The following is a 23,070-nucleotide window of genomic DNA, read 5'->3' as shown; positions in this document are numbered from 1 at the left end:
CCAATGATGTCTCATAGACAGATATTCTTATCCCAGTATGCTGAATCTGGAATAATATTATTCCCAGATGTATTGGTGTTGGAATAGTTGGAAGATTGGTTTCATTGTATGTTAGATCATCTGAAGATAATCAGTATCATTTTGCTTGAATGGTTGTTTCAAGGGTTATCATAGAAGTTTCCTTTCTTGGGCTAAGTGGATTAGACATTTTCCCTGCTTGGCTCACTGAACCCGTAAGCTGTTAGAGAGTGAGAACTTCCTGGTGGCTTTCATGTTCTGTGGGTTCACTGTGATTCCATTGTTTGGACATTATGGACCGAGCATGTTGTTGTGGATTTTGAAAATTCACACTTCTCATCAAGTGTTTGCCTCGCTTTTGTCATATTTTCAAGACTCAATGTGCTTTTTTGTCATGGATAAAAACATCTATATGGCATATGATGCTTTCCATATTTCTACTATGTCAGATATTGAAAATCTGAAGTTGAAGACATAATTTCAAAAGATTGATGTACTAATGCCTATAATTAGGTGATTGCTATGGGCAGGTTTGATGTTTCGACCCTGATCTAGCAGTTATTGCCTGAATCCGCTGTTCACATTCATGTTGGTGAAACTTGTGCTGATCACAATTTTAATTAGACTGTTGTCCACAGATATTATGCAGGTACGTTTTGTTGTATTGCTTTGTTCAAATCTGATAAAGTTAGACAAATTTTATTGGATCCATTCAATTTTTTTTTAAGATTACTTACAGTGTGGAAACAGGCCCTTTGGCCCAACAAGTCCACAGCAACTCACCGAAGCACAACCCACCCAGACCCATTCCCCAACATTTTCCCCTTCACCTAACACTACAAGCAATTTAGCATGGCCAATTCACCTAACCTGCACATTTTTGGACTGTGGGAGGAAACCGGAGCACCCGGGGGAAACCCACGCAGACACGGGGAGAATGTGCAAACTCCACACAGACAGTCGCCTGAGGCGGGAATTGAACCAGGGTCTCTGGCGCTGTGAGGCAGCAGTGCTAACCACTGTGCCACCCGTAAAAGTCACCCTGTAGGAAGTCATTCACAACGTAGTCAGCAGGATCCGAACCTGCATGGGGGAATCCCAACGGATTTCTAATCTATCACCAAATTTGTGAACTGCTACCAAAACAGGACACACAAGGCCTGCACCGTCACTGACAAAATAACCACTGTTGAAGCATCACCTCAATCTCAATTCTTATTTTTAAAGTGGATGTGGGACCTTCCTGGGTTTTAAAGAAGCAACGGGATTGACATTTGCTTTTAGTGTGATGTGGGGTGCAGTGTTCAGTTTTTGCAGACCCCTGAAGCGTTTTGGAAATATCCTCTTAAATTCATCAAGCTAATTTATTGCGCCATTTATGTCCATTAGACAGGATAGTGAGTTCAACTCCTGTGGCTAATGTAAAGTCTATTTGATGTCCATTGACTTCAAAGTTAGCACTCCAGTGTTGGTTCTCATTCTCTGCAATTTCTTGTGCAGGCCTTCCATTAAAGGCTTGTGCTTTTTTGAGTGACCCACCCTTTTAAAGCATCTGGAATCACTGGATCAGTGGCTTTTTGCTACTTAGGCAGGGCTGCCTTCCTTCCTGCCACCACGGGACATTATAGAATGGCAATGAGCACTTTTTGGACATCCTTCCACTGTTGCTGCCATAGCATACTTTCAGTTCTTATCAAGTCATAGAGTCATACAGCACAGAAACAGACCCTTCAGTCCAACTTGTTCATGCCGACCAAGTTTCCTGAACAAAATTCTCCCACTTGCCTGTATTTGGCCTATATCCCTCTAAACCTTTCTTATTCATGTAGCTGTCCAAATGTCTTTTAAATGGTGTAACTGTACCTGCATCTACTACATTCCACACACAAAACACACTCTGGGTGAAGAGATTGCCCCTCAGGTCCCTTTTAAATTTTTCTCCTCTCATCTTAAAATATGCCCCCTAGTTTTGAACTCCTCTACCAGTGATGCCTATCCAAAAGCAGATTGGGATGGGTTGTTTGGTTCTAAAGGTGAGAAAAAGGGTGATTTTTATGGAGTTTTATATGTGTTTAGTGCCTGCTCTTGCAAAGTAGTTTTCTTTTCTGTACTGTGAAATAAATGAGTGCAATTGGATAAATTTGAATCTGTGGTTTTTGTAAATGAATGAATAAATTTAATGCTCATAAATCAATGTTTGCGGCATAGTGCCAAAGACCTGGATTCAATTTCACTCACTGGTGACTGTCTTTTTGAGTTTGCACATTCTCCCCATATGGATTAGCCATGGGAAATGCAGGATTATAGGGATAGGGTAGGGAGGTGGGTCTGGGTACGATGTTTTGGAGACGGATTGGAGACATGGGCAGAGAAATGGCAGATGGAGTTTAATCGGGAGAAATGCAAAGTAATGGATTTTGGGAGATCTAATGCAAGAAGGAAGTATACAGAAAATTGCAGAACCCTTAGTGCCATCAACATAGAAAGGGATCTAGGCATATAACTCCATGGTTCCCTGAAAGTAGCAACACAGGTGGATAAGGTGATCAAGAAGGCATATAGCAAACTTGTCTTCATCAGTTGTGGCACAGAGTATAAAAATTTGCAAGTCATGTCTCAGCTACATAGAGCTTTAGTCAGGCCACATTTGAAATATTGTGTACAGTTCTGGTCACCACACCACCAAAAGGAATGAAGGTTTTGAATAGGGTAGAGAAAAGGTTTACCAGGATGTTGCCTGGTTTGGAGGGTCTTAGCTATGAGGAGAGATTGGACAAACATGGATTGTTTTCAATTGAACATCAAAGATGAGGGACCACCTGACAGAAGTTTACAAAATTATGAGAGGTATGAACAGGATGGATAGTTGAAACCTTTTTCACAAGGTAGAAATGTCAATTACAAGGAGATATAGGTTTAAGATAAAACAGTTTGTTTAAAGGGGAAATGGGGGGGGGGGGGGGCTTTTTACACAGAAGGTTCTAAGTGCCTGAAATGCACTACCAAAGGAGGTGGTGGAGGAGCTTACAATCACAACAGATATGAATAGGCAGGGAGAAGAGGCATACGGACTGCACAGAAGCAAAAGATTTTAGTTTAGAAAGGCATTGTGTGTTGGCGCAGTCTTGGTTGGCTGAAGGTGCTTTACTGTCCTTTGTTCCTTGTTCAATTTCTGCATCACTGCTTTTTTGTTTATGAATTGAATTTCTGAAGGACATTATAATTTTTTCTGAATGAAAGCTGTTTTAATAATAATAACTTGGACCACAGCTTTCAATTCTGTAGAGTTTAAAATGCGTATGAAATTAGAACTTATGTTCCAGTAACTTGTGAGATGGGCAGTGGATATTAGCATGGAGCCAAATTTGTCCTTCTGTTCAAAATACATTTAGTATTGTGTGATATCTTTCCAGAGCAGAAGAAAAGAAGAGCCTCCTCCTATTTTTCAGAACTCTTTCAACCTTTGCAAAATGGTATGAGTTCCGCCAAATTACTTTCAAACATTTCAAGGTAGGACCAAGCATTATGTTCTCCTTCTCACCGGTAAAATTGTATTGTTTAAAAAATGTTTCGTTCAGACGTTTAAGCACTTTTACTTCTGGTTTAAGACTAAATAGGGTGTCAGGAAAAAGAACAATAAATTTCTAAATTATGATAACATTCAAGGCTATGGGCGTTGTGCTGGAAGCTGGGTTTAGTATAGCTTAGTTGAAACTTTATTGCTGGAACAGCACAGCAGGTCAGGCAGCATCCAGGGAACAGGAGATTCGACGTTTCGGGCACAGTGCCCGAAACGTCGAATCTCCTGTTCCCTGGATGCTGCCTGACCTGCTGTGCTGTTCCAGCAATAAAGTTTCAACTTTGATCTCCAGCATCTGCAGACCTCACTTTCTCCTCCTTAGTATAGCTTAGGCAGTACAGACTTGATGGGCTGAAGGTCTCTACTGCATGATCAGGTGGAAATTCTTTCTCCAGTAGTGCATTCATTCAGAAGATTTGTTTAGTTTTAGATGTGCACAGGTACACAATAGAAGTGCATTTAATGTAACATGAGGAGTATCTTGTCAGACCATCTGGCTCTTCACCTTCCATGCTTGTTTTCAAACTACTCTATCACTGTGCTTCTTGTTATCTCTAATTGCTTTTAGACTGTAACTCATCAAGTTATCAGTACACCTTTAATTTGAACATGTTTGATTTTAATTACTTTGCCATTGTCATTTCCAGTTGGCTAGAAGTTCTGGAATACATTGATCCCTTACCTCACTTTCCTCCTTTAAGACATACCTTTAGTAATTTAATCTGATATACCCTTGAGGGGATCCTTGTCATGTTTGTTTTAAAATATTGCTGGAACATTTTAAGTTGAAAGTGCTAAATAAGTAAATGGTTCTAAGATGCTGCAATCCAAGAAGCATTAAAAGCTTGAAAGTAGAGAAGCGATCTTAGCATAAATAATCCCAGCGCACACTTACGTGGAATTATTGGGAGATTAGTTATGAAACTGCTTTATTTCAAAAAATAGATTCAATTTTATTTCTTTATTTTCTGAAAGAACAGCATCAGAATATGTGCTGGCTCCAAATTGCAGTGAGAATTTTACTCTGTATTTTGAGCATTAATGCAGAATTAAAATGAATGATTTTAGCTCAATTTGTCCATATATGCAACCACCAGGGATCAATGTGGATTTCACCAGTTTCCTCACTTCCCCAAGCCCCACGTTGTCCCAATCCCAAGACTCCAACTCTGCACCAATCTCTTGACCTGTACATCACCATACCCATGTATCCGCTCCACCCTCCTCTCTGACTTATCACCTTCTCCCCCACCATCATCTACCAATCACATTCTCAGCTACCTTCCCCCTGACCCCAGTCCCCTCCCATTTATCTCAGCCCCCCGACCCACAAGCCCCTTTCTTGATGAGGGCTTATGCTCGAAACGTTGATTCTCCTACTTCTCAGATGCTGCCTGACCTGCTGTGCTTTCCCAGCACCATTTTCACGACTCTGATCTCCAGCGTTTGCAGTGCTCACTTTCTCCTTATCCATATACTGACAAGATTGTAATTTCTGTCATGAAATATTCCTGATGCATAAAGTTAACATAATGCAGGCCATGGAATGAGAATGGATGTAGGTGTGTTGGCAAGGTGACAAATGAATGGTAGGTTGTAAAGTTTGTAATTATGGTTTAGTAGAATTCTATCTTTTGAGATGCATAATTGATTTCTGATGTTCCACTTAAATTAATTGCATTAAAATTATTGGCTTGCAAATCATACTTTTGCAAACTTGTTTTTGTTTAAATGGCCTCATGTAAGAAAAGCTAATGTTTTTAGTGTTGTTGCATTACTGTGAAATAATCATGTTAAGGAGAAGCACAGTAGGTAAAACTACATGCAGTCGCACGTGAGTCAGATGTAGTTCAACAGTGTATTACAAAATATTACATAGAAAGTCAAACAGTAATGTGTGCAACTTTAATTATATGAGAATAAACATAGGTGACAACTTAGTGTGTAATATGTCAGAAGCTGTTTCTGCAACAAATTAGTTGAATTTTTTGGCATGAAATGAAACGTGATATTACTTTGGGATAATGCTGTGTTGAAAAAAAGCAATATGTTGTTAAATATAAAAGTATTGGTATGACACAAGTATCATAATAAAGCTCATGAGTATGATGATATAATAACGAATGAGAATATGCTTTAGAATGCAATTTTCTGTCATAATCACTGAATTGTTTCTGATTGAGGCATAACTATTTTTGGATTAATATATTCTCCCAAAATATGGTTTTCCAATGGGCAGTCTTCTCAAGCAGATGTAACTGTTTGGGTATTCTGCCAAATTGACAGGATTTTCTTCAAGCCGAATCTCAGTCAGACGTTCACGGATAAAACTGGAGTCTTGCGGCTTGCAAAACGTACTATCCGTAATAGTAGATATATTATTATGCTGGAAGGTGGAAAAGGATTACAATAAATGTTAAATACTTATGACAAATTTGTATCATTCTCTGTAAGACATTTTGCCATGAGTTAAAATCACAATATTCAAGTTGATCATCGTGCAAAGATGGACTGTTGGTCTCAAAGCCCAATTCTTCTTCTACTGCTCTCCCTCCAATCGAAAAAACAGTGAAGTAAACGCTTTTGACATGGTTTTATATGGATTATAATTGCTGATATTGTGTCCTAAATACATCTCAATATAAGTTCAAAATTATGAATCTCTTACCTTTGAATAATTTCAGACTTCTCGCATCTTCACTCATTATTCTTTCAAGCCATTTAATAGTATCCTATGTCAGGCCAGTGTTGATATGTTTAATCTGAACCACCTGATATGATTCTGTAGGTAACTAACAACTTCCTGACTGTAATCTGAGTTAACACATTTGCTTCAGATTTGTTCCTGCGGCCCAGTTTTGATCATGTTTTGTTTCATCCTGTACCTTTATGACAGTGGAGACTGGCTGTAGACCAGACCTCAAGCGAACCTGGAATTATCTTTGACAGAGCAATCAAAACTTGACAGTGATTCCTGTGTCTGGCCCTGTCAAACCGAAACCCATCCTTCAGCTTCAGTTTCCATATACAAGACTGTTCTAGTCAAACGTTGATATTTTCCTTTGGTATGACTTTGTTGCATCTCTGTCTCTCAGTCTGAAGCTTCTTCCCTTACAGTAGGCTGTTATGTTTGATTAACTTCAAACCCTTCAACTCCTTGATTGGAGATCCAAGCCAAACCGACAGAGATGTCAAAAATGTTACATGGCTTACTGGTTGATTTATTCGGTATTCTGCTCTCCTGACAACTAGTGCAAATAATTAAATTTATTTATTAATACTAAATTGTCACTTAATATGTATCTTTTGCTGTATGTACCTTCTACACTTAGATTGATTTTTCTGCATAACCGTTCATTTTTACAGTTCCTTTCTTTGAAGGTGTATAGATCAACTTTATCCAATTACATATTTTAAAGGTTACACAATTTAAAACCATTCCATATCTGTTTGTTTATAAAACATTTTTCATATGTATATATATTGTTTCATATATATTGTTTCATATATATTTGGGTATAATCTCTTTTACTATCCATTGGCAAACTGAGAAATGCAGCTGAAAATAAAGTGGAAAAATTCAGATGAGACTAATCCATTAACTACAACAGGTGAAGCTGCCAGGTAATTAATTAATAGTACAGAAAGCCCATAGACACTGCAAACAATCGACAAAATACTGTTTGCAGAAGGGACTGACAAGTATTTCTTTTCCAAAGCGTGAAATTTTCTCCTGGCTCTAGTAGCTCACACTCATTATGAAAGCTAAATGAACTATAATTAGCATGCAATAATGTGCAGTCATGCTTGATGAATATAATTATAGATTGTGAGTTTGTCATTTCCTTCTTGTAATATGATAATGATTTGTATTTATCACAGGAAATAATTGCTTAATTATGGAATAGTTTAATCCACATTAATATTGCATATTTACTCGTACTGCATCCTCTAAATTGGCTCTATACTTTCAAAATCTATGTGGCCTATTTTAATTTAGAGTAAACAGTATCAGTCTTAGATTCCCTACAGATAGAAAAAGGCCCTTCGGCCAAAAAACTGCACACCAACCGTCTGAAGAGTATCCTACCCAAAACCATTTCTCTATGCTATTACTCTACATTTACCCCTGACTAATGCCCCTAACCTACACATTCCTGAATACTATGGGAAATTTAGCATGGCCAATTCACCTAACCTGCACATCTTTGGATTGTGAGAGGAAACCGGAGCACCCAGAGAAAACCCACACAAACACAAGGAGAATGTGCAAACTCCACACAGACAGTTGCCCGAGGCTGGAATCGAACGCAGGTCCCTGGTGCTGTGAGCAGCAGTGCTAACCACTTGATTGTAACAAAATAAGCAGTGAGGGGAAAAAATATATGATGGGAGATTGTATGGAAGTAAACGGAATGAGGAAGTTATAGTTAAAATTTCAATAATTCTTTTTCATTTTTCTTTCATTTGTTTACATTTGGATTTAACGTTCTCAAAATCAAGATATATGTAGGGATAGCTGCACTTATGATAAGATTTTTCTATTAATTATTTATCTTACAACTGACCTGTAACTGAAGTACACGGATGGTTTCAGGCAGGTTGGCGGGTACTTTGTCCAGCCGATTGTATCCTAGGTAGACAAATTCAAGCCTAGCCAAGTTCTGGAACAAAATCAGTGCTCTTGTTAATTTTGTTTCTACACATTTCTGAACTGTGAAATCAAATGCTTTCTTATCATGATGCTTTTTAAGAGTGTTCTGAGTTTAAGAGGCTGGAATCAGTGAATATTACCAAAGTGTTCATAATGCTGTCCTTTGCTGCTGGAAGTTTGTGATTAACTGTTCCCATTCATTGCTTTAGTTATGGGTGAAACATGGTGTTTGCTTAGCTACTCTCAGCAAGAACAATGCCAACTTTGGAAAGTCTGTAGATTGTGAATTGAACCTGCATTCTGTATCTTTCTGGTTGGGCATATTGATCCCGAAGCATGTACTGCCACCGCACTAGCTGCTTGAACAATGTTTTTGTGAGTCAATTATTTGATTTTGCAACAGCATTTTAAGAAAGCCTGAGCCTTTCTTGTAATACCTTGTACAAAATACACAAGCACTTTGTGTCTGACCAAATAGTGACTTGTACGAAATATCAATTATAGTAAGCACTAGTTTCAGGAAATGGTGAAAATACTTTAATTCTGCAAGCTAAGCAAGGTTCCATGAGCTTTTTGATAATTGTTTTTTTTCCCTTTTGCTGTGGTAAACAGAAGCTCAAAGACTGGCAAAAAAGGAAATTCAATAAAGAAAGAATTTTGGGTTAGTTAGTCTTGCTTCTGTGGATGGTAATGTGTTAGAATTTCTAAGTATGAGGAGAACTGAGTTAAGAAATACTGGTTAGGCTAGATTTAGAAAGTAACTGATTGTGCTTGATGCATCTAATAAAAGTCTTTAAAGCAATAGTGGAGGAGGTGCCAAAAGAAATGCAGCTATTATGCTTTATGATCCACAGGAGGGTCAGTTAGCTCAGTTATCTGGACAGCTGGATTGCAAAGCACAGTGATGCCAACAGCATGGTTTTAATTGCCACAACTGAAGTTACCCAGAAGGACTTCCCTTCTCAATCTGACCCCTTGTCTGGGCATGGTCTTCCACCAGTTGCCTCTCTCTAATGAGAACAGCCCAATGGTCTAGTAGGATTATTTAACCGTTACCTTTTATATGGCAACACCAGTAACATCAACAATGGAAGTTAGAGAGACTCAAGCATGGTTTTAGCATGTTTGACTTCGCCTTCATGCCTTCACATCTATACTTAGTCCATGCAGACTTCAGGTGTTGAGAGTGTTGTGCTGGAAAAGCACAGCAGGTCAGGCAGCATCTGAGGAGCAGAAGAATCAACATTTCGGGCCCTTCATCAGACTAATGCCCGAAACGTCGATTCTTTTGCTCCTTGGAAGCTGCCTGACCTGCTGTGCTTTTCCAGCAACACACACTCAACTCTGATCTCCAGCATCTGCAGTCCTCACTTTCTCCTATGTAGTCTTCATCTTGCTTGAAGAATGGCTATAACTCGGAAATAGACTTCCTTACTGTGCACAATGCTATGCTCAATATGGCTTATGTGTGATCCCCTACCCGGAGTAATAGCCTCTGATTTGGCCAAGCAAGCCGGTCAGTTGTAACAAACCGCTGCAAAGTCAAAAGAAAATAATGAAACTAGACAGACCAACTGGCATCAAACAAGGCACAGAAAATGACAATGACAAACATAGCTCACCAAGCCTGCAAATTCCTCCTTACTGATATTTGGGGCTTGTGCCAAAATTGAGTAAGTAGCCCCATAGATTAGTCAAGCATCAGTCATCATACTCGTGGAATCATTAATTAAAGACAATGTCCCAGCCACCACTATCACCACCTTGGACAGATCCATGAGAGGTGATGGCACAATGGTGTACATTTGGGAAGGAATTGGATGGAGAGTACTCAATGTTGACTGAACCCCATGAAATCTCATGGCATTAAGTAATGGGCAAGGCAAGCCTCCTGCTGATTACCATCAATCCCCCAGCCCTCAGTCAGCTGATAAATCAGTACTGTTCCATGTTGAATAGCACCTAGAAGAAGCACTGCAGGAGGCAAGGGCACAACATGTAAGTTTAGGTGGGAGACCTCAATATCCATCTCCAGAGTAGTTCAGCAATGACACCACTGAGTGATCTTGTCGAATCCTGAAGGGCGTAGTTGCTATACTGGTCTATGGACACCCTTCATTGCGTAGCAGTGCTACCATTCTAACTGGTACGAACTTTGAATAGAAATAACAACTTGAAATTCTGTATTTATGAGGTGGTGTGTGTCATTAGAATTTTATTCAGTTACAACCTGCAACCTCATATCATCTCTTTTATGTCTACCATCAAGCTGGGTAATCAACCTTGGTACAATGAAGAGTGCAGGACAACTTACCTGGAATGGAATGAGACATTCCTAAAAACAGTGAAGCTACACAGGACTACTTGCATGCCAAACATGAGAAGAAGCATGTAATAGACAGGTAAGTGAACCTATCACCAATGGATCAGACCGACTCTGTGCAGTTTTATCACAAATCAAGGGCAGCAGATCTATGGGAACAACACCACCTGCAATTTGCCCTCCAAGCTACACACTATCCAGACTTGGAAGTATATCAGCATTGTTTCAGTGTCACTAGGTCCTGGAACTCCCTCCCTAATTACTTTTTGGGTCTACCTACACCAAATGGATTGCAGCAGTTCACGTTTGCAGCTCACCACCACCTTCTCAAGGGCAACTACAGATGGGCACTAAATGTCAGCTTAGCCAGCGATGCCACATCCTATGAATTAATTTTTTTAAAAAGCTCACTGGGGTGGAGACTCTAAAGTTATCCTCACTCATGAGTGAGCCCAGCACATTGGTACAAAAGGCAAGACTAAAGTATCTGCATCTATCTTCGGCAAGAAATGTTGACTTAATGACCCATCTTGGCCTCCTCTTGACATTCCCAGCGTCATGGTGCACAGTTTTCGATCAATTCAATTCACTCTATGTGATATCAAGAGACAGCTGAAGGCACTGAATACTGCAAAGGCTGGAGACACTGATAACATTCCAGCAATAGTGCTGAGGACTTGTGCTCCATAACTAGCAGTGCCCTTCAACAATTAGGCTGCAGTGCTGGTATTACCTGACAATGTGGAGAATGCACATGAATGTCTTCTGCACATAAAAAAAGATGCATCCAGCTCAGCTAATTACTGCCCTATCAGTCCTCTTGATGATCAGAAAAATGATAGAAGAAATTAATGACTGTGCTATTAGATTGCACTTGCAAAAGATTAACCTGCTCAATTTAGGTTCTGCCAGGCCACTCTGCTTCTGACCTCTTTAATGCTTTGGTCTGGGGTCCAAACATGGACAAGAAAACTGAATTCCAGAAGTAAACGTGACTGCCCTTGACATCAGGGCAGCCTTTTGACAAAGTATGACATCAAGGATCTAGCAAAACTGGATTCAGTTAGAATCAGGGAAAACTGTGCACTGGAGAGGTTGGTGGGACTACATCTGGAGCACTGTGTACAGTATTGGTTATGATACTTATGAACGGATATTAATATGTTGAAAGCTGCTCAGAAAAGGTTTACCAGACCGATACTTGGAATGAGTGAGTTACCTTATGAGAAAAGAATGGACAGTTAGGGCTGTATCATTGGATTGTAGAAGAATCAGAGGTGACTTAATTGAAACATGCAAGTTCCTAAGTGGGCTTGACTGTGGCTATTGAAAAGATGGTTCACCTTATGGGTGGATCGAGAACCAGGGGTCATAGTTTTAAAATATCCATTCTTTAAAAATCCATTTAAAACACAGGTGAGGATACATTTTTCACAGGGTTTGTGGGACTCTAGAATTCCCTTCCTTAAAAGGCAGTCTTGCAATATTTTAAAGGCAGAGGTCGATAGATTCTTAATTACCAAGAGAAAGATTGTCGGGGCTATGCTGGAATGTAGAATTGAAGTTAAAATTAGATCAGCCATAAATTTATTCAATAGTGGAACAAGCTCAAAGGGCCGAGTAGTTTACTCACGTTCGTATATGTGTAATTTTCTCTACAATTGGGGAATGTTCCAGAAAATTGGAAAATGGCAATTGTGGCACCCTCACTTATGAAATTGTGTAAATCATAACACTTAGTGATTACACATTGAGTATTAATGAAGGGTAATGTTCTATAAACTGGAATAATGGAAAATAATCATCAGGCTGTTGGACAGATTAATTTAGGGGAGCTTGCACAGATTTGTAATGTCTTTCTTGCCTAACCTGTTTGAATTTAGTGATGAAGTGACAGAGCGGATTGATGAATGTAATGAACATTGTTGAATGCTCTCCTAAAAACAAAGAGATAATGTATCTCAAATTATAATGCTCGGCTCAGGACAGATACCAGCAGGTCGGTGTAAATGGTTGTTCTTCAGATTGGAGGATGTTAAACAATAGTGAATTCTAAGGTCCATTGATGGAAATGCATTTTTTTTGGTACACATGAATTATGTGGATATTGGAGTACAGAGTGAATTTTTAAATTTTGATGATAATATTACATTCAAAGGAGTGGCAAACTTGAAGAAAATAACCATTTGACTGCAACAGAACATAGATTAACAGAATAGGCAGACAAGTGACTTTGGAATTCAATATACATAATTATGAGGAGATTAGATTAGATTACTTACAGTGTGGAAACAGGCCCTTCAGCCCAACAAGTCCACACCGACCCCGCCAAAGCGCAACCCACCCAGACCCATTCCCCTACACTTACCCCTTCACCTAACACTACGGGCAACTTAGCATGGCCAATTCACCTAACCTGCACATGTTTGAACTGTGGGAGGAAACCGGAGCACCCGGAGGAAACCCACATAGACATGGGGAGAATGTGCAAACTCCACACAGTCAGTCGCCTGAGGCGGGAATTGAACCCGGGTCTCCGGCGCTGTGAGGCAGCAGTGCTAACCACTGTGCCACTGTGCTACCGTGCTGCCCACAGATATATTTTGACAGAAGGAATTAGACAAAGCAATATGGACTTTTATGGCACAGCTGTAAGGAGTGTACAGTGGTAGACCATTAGGGTCCATATATGCATATGCTTAAAGTATTGAGAGAGTCATTAGCAAAGTGTCTGAGATCTTCAGATTCATAAATAGAGGTGCAGAGATTAAAAATGGGCTTTCATACTGAACCAGTATAAAGCTTTGATTAGAACCACAATTACAGTATTGTACCCAGTTCTGGTCACCACACTTTTAGGAAGAATTTGAGGCAATAAAGATGATGTTCAGTATTATTCCAAGGATGAGGATGTTTTGAGCTGCAAAGCTAGATTAGAGAAATTGGGTTGTTTTTGTGGAGCAAAGATGATTTAAAAGAGATTTGATAGAGGTACACATGATTATGACAGTTTTAGGTGAGGTAGAAAAGCTGTCCATTTTAGCTGATGAGTTAACGACAATGAGATTGGATATTAGATTCCATGGAATTGAGGGTAAGCTTGCCAATTGGACACAAATTGGCTTAACAGCAGGAGACAGAAAGTGAAGATGCAGGCTTGTTTTTCAGACTGAAGGTTTGTTACTAGTGGTGTTTGTCATTTGTATAAATGAGTTAGATGACAATATAGAGGGCATGGTTAGTGAGCTTATGGATGACACCAAAATTGGTGGTATAGTGGACAATCAAGAAGGATTTCTAAAATTACAAAGAGATCTGGATCAATTGGATTGATGGACTGAACAGTGTGGATGGAGTTTCATTTGGATAAATGTGATGTATTGCATTTTGATAAGGTAAACAAGGGCAGGACTTATACAATTAAAAGTACGGCCTGGGTAGTGTATAGAATAGAGAGACCTAGGGGTTCAGGTACATAATTCTTTGAAGTTTGCATCACATAAAGACAGGGTGGTCACGAAGGTGTCTAGCACGCTTGCTTTCATTGCTCAGACCTTTGAATACACAAGTTGGGATGTCATGTTGAGGTTGTACAGTATGTTAGTGAGCACTCTTCTAAAGTACTGTGCCCACCTGGTTCTGGTCAACCTGTTTAGGCAGAATATTATTCAACTGGTTAGGGTTCAGAAGAGATTTAACAAAATGCTGCCAGAAATGGAGGGTTTGAATTATAAGCAGAAGCTGGATAGACAGGGACATTTTTCCACTGGAGCATAGGATATTGAGGGGCGACCTTATTGAGATTCATAAAATCTTAAGGGATATAGATAAGGTGAATGGCAGGTGACTTTTTCCGAGAGTTAGGGATTTCACAAACAGGTGGCATATTTCTAAGTTGAGAAAAGAAAGGTTTAAAAAAGACATGAGAACAATTTTTTTACACAGAGACTGATTGTGGGTGGGATGAACTTCCAGAGGAAGTGGCAGATGCGGGTACAATTACAACATTCAAAGGACATTTGCATAAGTACATGAATAAGAAGTGTTTGGAGGGATGTGGGCCAAGTGCAGGCAGGCGGGACTAGTTTAGTTTGGGATTATGATCGGCATGGACTGGTTGGACCAAAGCGTCTGTTTCTCTGCTGTATGACTTTATGATTCTCCTTACAGTTTCTAGCGAAGAGACAAGAAATGCAGAGGAATGGTGCAGAATAATTTTTTTTACATAAATTGTCGTAACTTTAAAGTCACTATTTGGGAGGTTGAGGGAAGTATAAGTGAATAGTGTCCTAAATGGAAATTGGATATGACAGAAATAAATCTTCAGGGCAACAAGGATATAATAAAGGAACTAGAGTGATTGGATTGCTGCACAGAGCGCTGGCATGGACATGATAGACTGAATGACTTGCTGTGCTGCAACATCGATAAGATATTGTCCAAAAATTGCTTTCTAATGCATAATAAAACTGGATTTAAAAGTGTAATTAAAGGATTACCTTAAAAGCATTGCGTTTAATTCCATTGCTTTTAATACGGTTGTGTTGTGCAGCAAGAAATCTGAGTTTTGGAGGTAAGGCTGGCAGACGGAGCAGTTTATTTTCAGAAAGTGTCAGGTGCTCCAGATTTGGCAGCTGTGAGAAGGCTTTATCTTCTATTTCAGTAATCAGGTTTCCACTCAGATCGATCCTCCTCAAAGTTGCTTTATTTAGGATTGAACAGACAGTTAAATTGTTTATTGGTATCTGTCGGTTATACTCTACTCAACATTTACTGCCTTTGACAAATCAGATCCACAGCCACTTCCGCAGGTCCATAGAGGATCAAAGAATCTAGTGCCCAAAATTTATGTTATAGGAATCCCAAGTCATGCCTTAAGAGCACACTAACAAATGAATTTATTCTGGCTTTTGGTCCCACCAGAATGCCTTTCTTATTATTTTTGTTTGTTTATTTATGACTATTTGTCAAAGGCAGTAAGTTTTCAGAAAATTGTTATAAAATCAAAGAATTATATTTTTCTTTTCTATCGACATTGTAAGATTTCCTAAATGACAAAATCATTATCTTCAATGGTGTTGATTACTGTGCAATCAAAGCAAAAGACCACACTGTACTCACGGAAATCAGCGAAGTCTTTTACAGTGACCTTTTTAATCTGATTATAGCGTGCATAAAGGTGTGATGTCTCTTTTGGCAACATTGGAATGGCATCAATGTCGGTCTCGTCACAATACACGGAACCAGTTAGGCAAACACACAAAAGGCAAGTTGGCATGTCTGAAATATATAAAATTTATATTAGTAGGACTTTGATCACATTAATGTGTTATAATTCATTAAAGTAGTCACTTTGACACTTTATCTATGAGATCTGTAACTACTTTTAGGTTCTTTCTGATCATATGTCCTTTGATGAATTCTTTGATCAGATCCGCAGCCACTTCCTCGGATCTATAGAGGATCAAAGGGTCTAATGAAGACTGTTATAAAGTTGGACAAATGAATCTGCAAGATTGAGATTTGCTAAATTATGATATTTTTGTTATTGTTGGCATAACAAAAAGAAAATCCACTTTCCAAAAGATTCTGACAAGGAAATTGTGTATTGGCGATATGCCAAATTCAGTTCCACACGGGGTGCATGGAATAGTGTATTTCACTCATTGGTTCCCTAGATTCTTAATGTCATATTAGAAAGTATGCTGTTTTGCAGAAAACAAATCTAGACAAAAAACAGAGTGTAAAGGGAAGAAGAATTCCAACTGTGCAACAAGCTTTTGAGGCAACTGTAGAAATTTGATTTTTCCTTCTAACCAACAATTGGAAAATGTTATTTTGCGTTCATGCAAGTAGAATTGGAAAATACAAGTTGTGCAGTTAGCAATTTTGTCCATCAGAAAAGTTCACATTAGAAGTCTCATAATTTTTGAAATGTAAAGAAATAAGTTTTTTAACTCTCAATATAATCAACTGAGAGTGTAAACAGTGTCATCTAATTGTCTACCTTTTCTTACATACAATTATACTGCTTTCTGAAAAAAGTATTATTGAAATGAAATAGCCATACATGGAGTAAGGGAGAGAAAATAAGTTCGTACGAACCAATGGGTGGACTCTCTGCTTCTGCTTCTGGTTCTTCTGTTGGGGACCTGATAGCCCGTAAATGTCCTATTTCATGGTTTATGTCGGCATCAACAAATGTGGGAATTGCCTTTTCTTCTAGCTTTCAATAAAAAGAATTACTTTCGTTTGTTTTTGATTGAAAATTTGCAATTTTGGTTTGCCTATGCATCCAGTAACACCATTAACAGGCTGCATGCAGATTATACCTTAAATACCATAGCAAGTTCCTTCCAGAAATTCATTTTGCATTTTGTTACTGTTTATCTGTACCGCTGTCACAGAGATTATAAACTAAGTCCTGTGATGCCACAGTCCATTCTGCATAACTATCTTCTTTGTTCTCATTTTCTTACTAAGAATTACCTAATCATGTAGTTGTTTTCAGTCTCAGGTTATAGATAGAGTTAATGGTAATTTCCATTTCAAGACTGGGGGCACATTTTTAGGGTGAGAGGAGAGAGATTGAAATCAGATTAGAGGGGTAAATCTTTTACACACAGTGGTCCGAGTGTGGAATGAACTTCCTGAGGAAGTGGTGGATGTGGGTACAATTATAAGATTTAAAAGACATTTGGAAAAGTACATGAGTAGGAAAGCTTTGGAGGGGTACGGACCAGGAGTAGGCAGGTGGGCCTGATTTGGTTTGGGATTATGTTCAACATGGACTGTCCTGGACTATAATGTCATAGTTACTTTCATAATGCCATTCACTGAGGCTTAGATTACACCTTAGTTTGCTTCTGACTTCCCTGTCTCAATGCCTGAATGCTGCCTTGATCATTGTGGGACAGATAAGGTAACAAAACACATTGATTAATGTGAGATAATTTGAATCATCCTTTTGAGGGTGAGAGACATAGTAGTGAAAAATAATCTCCATAGATGAGATCTGGAAACACCACAGAATTTGAAGATTGTTTCTTTTGGCAGTGTTAACATTTCTAAGACAGCTGCTGAACTTGCTAGGCCAGTGCAAAAGTTCTACCAACTATAATGATTGCAGCGATGCACAGCATCTGAGTGCAGAACTGTGTAGATTAGGCCACATTATGCCCATTATTAAGATAGGTCAAAACAGTGTAAGCATGATGTAGAACGCGTGCTTGTAATATAAATTAGCTACAAAATCAAATAAAGCATTGCACAAATACAAATAACATGCTTGTTATCAATGCCAGATGAAGTGTAAGTTGTTTTGCTACTTGGATCTCACTGGTGAGCAGAAAACTGTGACAGGAAATAAATTAAAAACTTTGAAGAGTCAAAGAATGTTGTTCACTATGCAATACTGACACATCACGTTGAACCCTGAGAGTCTGGAAAAATAAAAAATATTGTCATTGTAGGTAGGATTGTTTTAGATATAAGAGATCCTGTTGTGAAAGCACATCTGTCGAGAGACGAACAACTTACTTTCAAGAAAGTTATTACATGTGGAGAAGCTCTGAAGTGTCATTCATCAGCGAGAGCATATTAATAGGTGAACCAAGGAGGTTTGGACTATGATTAGACATAGTCTAAACTGAATGGAAATAACATACTGGAAAAAAAAGATTTTTTTTGCAAGAAGATCAGTGGAGAGATCAAGACCAGGGAACATGATCTAAATATTGTGGAGAACACCACATAAAATAAAAGAAAGCATGTCCAGCACATGGAAAGAAGTTCTCTTACTGCAAGAAATTAAATCACCGCGCACACAAGTGTTAAGCTAGAAAATACAAAAATGATCCTATAAAGATAGCTGTAGGTGAGATGGCAACTGATAATTCAAATAAATAGCTCTTCATCATGCGACAGGTTGGCATTGTCATGTCCAGAGGTGATAAATGGTTTGTGACTATTGGAGTGATGTCTGCAGAACATAAAGCCAATGTGAAAGGTTAGGTAGGCGTCAGTGCATTGAAAATTAATGGAAATTACCATTAATTCTATCTCTATCCCTCATGTCAAGGGTTTCATAGAAGGCGAAACATAAAACAGAAAAGGCAGATTAATTCAGATGTAGATAATGGGTCCATTAAGAATTTAAAGTAAAACTTCTTCACGCAGAAAATGTTTAAAATGTTGAATTTGCTATTACATGAAATAGTTAGGTGCACACACAATATTATTTGTCCAAACTCTCAGGATTCAACCAGATATGTCAAGATCGCACACTAAATACAGTTTAAGAGATAGCTGGAAAAGTGCACAAGGGAGAGAGGAATAAAGAAACATGCTAACTGGATAAATGAAGTTGGGTCATTCTTAAAGAACACTATAGAACAGTTTTTGTGATACAAATTATATGTGATTCTGAAGTTTGGGCCTTGGAACCAATTGAATTGATTTTCATTCCCAAAATGAGTGACATAACCTGTTTATTGAAGCATGAAAAATAATGAATAATGGAAATATTAACATTGAGTTGTTTAATTTAGGTTGAGTGCATTATTACAAATAATTAAATTGACGTTTAATAAGCCTTCAGTGGGATTCAAAAGACTCTGGTGAATCTCCATTAAATCCCTCATCCGATTACCATAAATTCATTATATGAACTGCATTTTTTTGTTTTGAAGGAGATAACATAGCATTTATCAATGGGTATCATAATTCAGAAAGTCACCAATCCTGCTTGAGGTCATTTCATCTATGCCATCTCTCCTTGAGGATATTGCCTTTACGAGGTACCCAGAAAGCAGAATGGTTTTGTTCTTTCACTCAGTACATTATATTGAAGCCATATGTAGCTACTTCATCACCTGCAGCTGAATGTCTAGGTAAATTGGCTTTGTGGCTAAAGGTAAGATTACTGAGTAGAATATTAAAATATTTACATAATTGTCTGAGACTCTGTGCCTTCTGTTCTAATCTTTTTAAGAGAATCAAGTATATTTTTAGGATTTTTAATATTTATTATCTGTCCATTATTGCATTTTTATATTTTCTGCTTTAAATGTTAATGAATCAGTTGGGGATGGATATAATTCACCTAACAATATTGAAACAAAATTCATTTGGCTTTTATATTTATAAGAACATAAGAACTAGGAGCAGAAGTATGCCATCTGGCCCTTCGAGCCTGCTCCACCATTCAGTAAGATCATGGCTGATCTTTTCATGGACTCAGATCCACTTAGAAGATAGAACATAAAGAAGTACAGCACAGAACATGCCCTTTGGCCCATGATGTTGTGCCGAGGATTATTCCTAATCTAAAATAAAATAACCTAACCTACGCACTCCTCAATTCACTGCTGTCCAAGTGCATGTCCAGCAGTTGCTTAAATGTCCCTAATGACTCTGCTTCCACCACCACTGCTAGCAACGCATTCCAAGCATTCACAACTCTCTGCATAAAAAATCTACCTCTGATGTCTCCTCTATACCTTCCTCCTAATATCTTTAAATGATCACCCCTCATGCCAGTCAATCCTGTCCTGGAGAAAGGTCTCTGGCTATTGACTCTATCCATATCTCTTATTACCTTGTATACTTCGATCAGGTCACCTCTCTTCCTCCTTTTCTCCAGAAAGAAGAGTCTGAGCTTAGTCAACCCCTCTTCGTAAGACAAGCCCTCCAGTCCAGGCAGCATCCTGGTAAACCTTTTTTGCACCCTCTCCAAAGCCTCTGTACCTTTCCGATATTAAGGCAACCAGAACTGGACACAATATTCCAAGTGTGGTCTCACCAGGGTCTTGTAGAGCTGCAGCAAAACCATGTGGCTCTTAAACCTGACCCCCCTGTTAATGAAAGCCAAAACACCATATGCTTTCTTAACAACCCTATCCACTTGGGTGGCAACTTTGAGGGATCTATGAACTTGAACACCAAGATCCCTCTGTTCCTCCACACTGCCAAGAATCCTGTCTTTAATCCTATATTCAGCATTCAAGTTTGACCTTCCAAAATGCATCACTTCGCATTTGTCCAGGTTGAACTCCATCTGCCATTTCTCAGCCCAACTCTGCATCCTGTCTTGGTCGCGCTGCAGCCTGCAACAGCCTTCGATACTATCAACAGCACCTCCAACCTTTGTGTCATCAGCAAATTTACTAACCCACCCCTCAAACTCCTCATCCAAGTCATTTATAAAAACTACAAAGAGCAGAGGCCCAAGAACAGAGCCCTGCGGGACACCACTCACCACTGGCAAGGAATTCCACAGATTTATAACCGTCTGGGTGAAGAGATTTCTTCTCAATTCAGTCCTAAATCTGCTCCCTGTAATCTTGAGGCTATGCCCTCTTGACCTAGTGTCACCTGCCAGTGGAAACATCCTCTCTACTTCTATCTTTCTATTCCGTTCATCATGTTATATGTTTCTATAAGATCCCCCTCATTTTTCTGAATTCTAATGAATATAATCCCAGTTTACTCAGTCTCTCCTCAGAAGCCAACCCCCTGAACTCCAGAATCAACCTAGTGAACCTCCTCTACACCCTCCCCAGCGCCAGTACATCCATTCTCAAGTAAGGAGATCAAAGTTTTAGTACATAAATTCTTTATAATTTTTGGCAAAAGGTCATAAATTATTGCAATACCTTGTTTATGTTCATAAGCAAATTTAGCCCTATTGCATGCAAGGCCCACAATATGTCTCGTTAAAAAGATTATTAGTTATTGGTACTCATTTAATTCATTCAATTACTACAACAAGGCGTTAAGTACAGTATAATTTGATGTGCATTTCTCCCAATGAATGATCAGTCATTGATGAGTTGGCTGATTTCCAGATCTTTCTCACGGAGCCACACTATCAAATTAATTTGTAAACATATTATTATTATTACTATGGACCAGTTTATAGCTTTTCTGTTTTGCTGTCTTTGGTAATTCCTTTTTGAAGAGCAGATTTTATGTTGTAATTTCAATCATTCAGTCTTCCAAGCAGCTTGTTATTCCTGAAATTATTGAACATTTTCAAAGCAACAGTACTTAAGTTTGCAACTCAAACTCAGTTAATCTTTTATAAATACTTTATCAGCATCTTAAGATTCTATAAAATGCCCTATTGCATTTGATATGATTAACTGCATGATAACATTAATGTTATTATTGTCGGTTTCAAGTGTTATCTTCATATGAATTTCAAATTTAAATGAGCGTTTCTTCTAAAATAGGATTAAATTTTATAGGCTAAAGAATGTTAAACCACATTACCTTTGCTTGTTTTATTTCTTGTGGCTCATCTTCATATTCGTAACTTGTGACTGCACCAAATGATTCCACTTCCAAATCATGTATAAGAAATTTATCTTCATTGTTAGTTGGTGCTGTAAATACTAGTTCTCCAAATATGAATACAAAAAATATAGGGCAAACACAATTCATTTTGGACTGAAGACCAAGAAAAATAAGTTCTGAGAAAAATTCAAAAGCTCGAATACTGGATAGAACAGTGCCTTGCTGCCTAGGCGTAGAACTGTCAAATTGGTATTTAAAGCTTTCACCAGCTGTTGCCAGAAATTTCAGAAGAATGAGACTGCGTGATGTGCCTTAACCCCTGAAGTCCTTTATAATTGCAGTTGGAATTACTGTTACAGTTCCTAAAGCTCGTAGGCAAATTCTTAATACAAAACGTTTATTGTGATCATAGCTAAAAAAAAATTCCTGTATTTAATGTTTCAGTACTATTGGATATGTTGTACTTTTTAATTATCCCATTTTCACAGTATTTAATTTAAATCAGTAAGTACATATATTTTGATCACATAACTTGAGTAATACTTGAGCTGTTTTCACTTTGAGGACAACCAACATGCAAAAAGTGTTTAATACCTGCAATTTTGAGATCCCACTACGTTTGAGTTTATAGAGTAAACTGTAAATGCCAAGCAGACACTAAGTGCAATTCACTACATGTTGACATCCAAACTGTTGGCTATCTGGAATGCCAGCTGAGGCCCACAAGTAAGCTTTGAAAGTAGTAGATGAATGCTATTTCAATAGAGCAGATTGAGGCCTGGACAGCCCGTCAGTAGAGGCAGGAGGAACTCTTCTGTGACTTCTGTATCACTGCACCCCCCAACATATATATTTTTCAAATTTGTCTGTCCATTTCCTGTTTGGAATCCCTGTAAAGTATGCTCTTCACTAGAATCTTTGTTTGTAAAGGAAAGAGGGTGACTGATTGTCCGACGCAGACACTTTGGACACCTGATAGTAAAATGTTTAAAGTTCAAAGTATCTGAAACAGAGTAAACCATTATAATTTGTAATTTTGAGACGTTTAGTAGGCTGTGTGCTGTCAACCTTTTGTTAACCAGTTTGCAATATTTCATTTTGGGAATTATATTTATTACATATGCTCATATTTTAAATTGAAGTCCTGGATTAGCTGGAAAAGATTGTGAAATGGATTTGGCAATGAAAGGTACAGAA

At 38.4% G+C, this 23,070-nt stretch overlaps 2 protein-coding genes across 6 annotated transcripts in view; one reads left to right on the top strand and one right to left on the bottom strand.

Annotated features, from left to right (window-relative positions):
* The window catches only part of cenpp (centromere protein P), a 348,725-nt gene that overhangs the window by 74,507 nt on the left and 251,148 nt on the right, over positions 1-23,070 (top strand). For all 5 annotated transcript variants that reach the window (XM_087994221.1, XM_087994222.1, XM_087994225.1 and 2 more), the window contains exon 6: positions 3,432-3,528. In XM_087994221.1, coding sequence (XP_087850347.1) covers positions 3,432-3,528 — 97 coding nt within the window. The remainder of the gene's footprint in view (positions 1-3,431; positions 3,529-23,070) is intronic.
* On the bottom strand, positions 5,485-22,113 carry ogna (osteoglycin, paralog a). Its single transcript, XM_043707890.2, has 6 exons — positions 21,850-22,113; positions 16,681-16,801; positions 15,697-15,855; positions 15,075-15,277; positions 8,167-8,262; positions 5,485-5,984 (listed from the first exon to the last, which is right to left on the bottom strand). The coding sequence occupies exons 1-6, from the start codon at positions 22,018-22,020 to the stop codon at positions 5,799-5,801; spliced, it is 936 nt and encodes a 311-aa protein (XP_043563825.1). The 5' UTR covers positions 22,021-22,113; the 3' UTR covers positions 5,485-5,798.

The sequence above is a fragment of the Chiloscyllium plagiosum genome, unplaced genomic scaffold, assembly GCF_037043375.1.
Source record: "Chiloscyllium plagiosum isolate Xiang-an unplaced genomic scaffold, Cpla_swu_hap1 HiC_scaffold_14, whole genome shotgun sequence".
In the NCBI taxonomy this organism is placed as follows: Eukaryota; Metazoa; Chordata; class Chondrichthyes; order Orectolobiformes; family Hemiscylliidae; genus Chiloscyllium; species Chiloscyllium plagiosum.
Note: the sequence above shows the minus strand (reverse complement) of the source record. Positions and strands in the feature narration are given on the sequence as shown.

Coding starts and splice junctions, on each gene's coding strand:
- ogna (XM_043707890.2), bottom strand. CDS start 22,020: ATGAATTGTGTTTGCCCTATATTTTTTGTATTCATATTTGGAGAACTA. Junction 15,856..16,680: donor AGCAGAGAGTCCACCCATTG/GTTCGTACGAAC, acceptor TATATATTTCAG/ACATGCCAACTTGCCTTTTG. Junction 8,263..15,074: donor TTAAACGCAATGCTTTTAAG/GTAATCCTTTAA, acceptor ATTTTGTTCCAG/AACTTGGCTAGGCTTGAATT.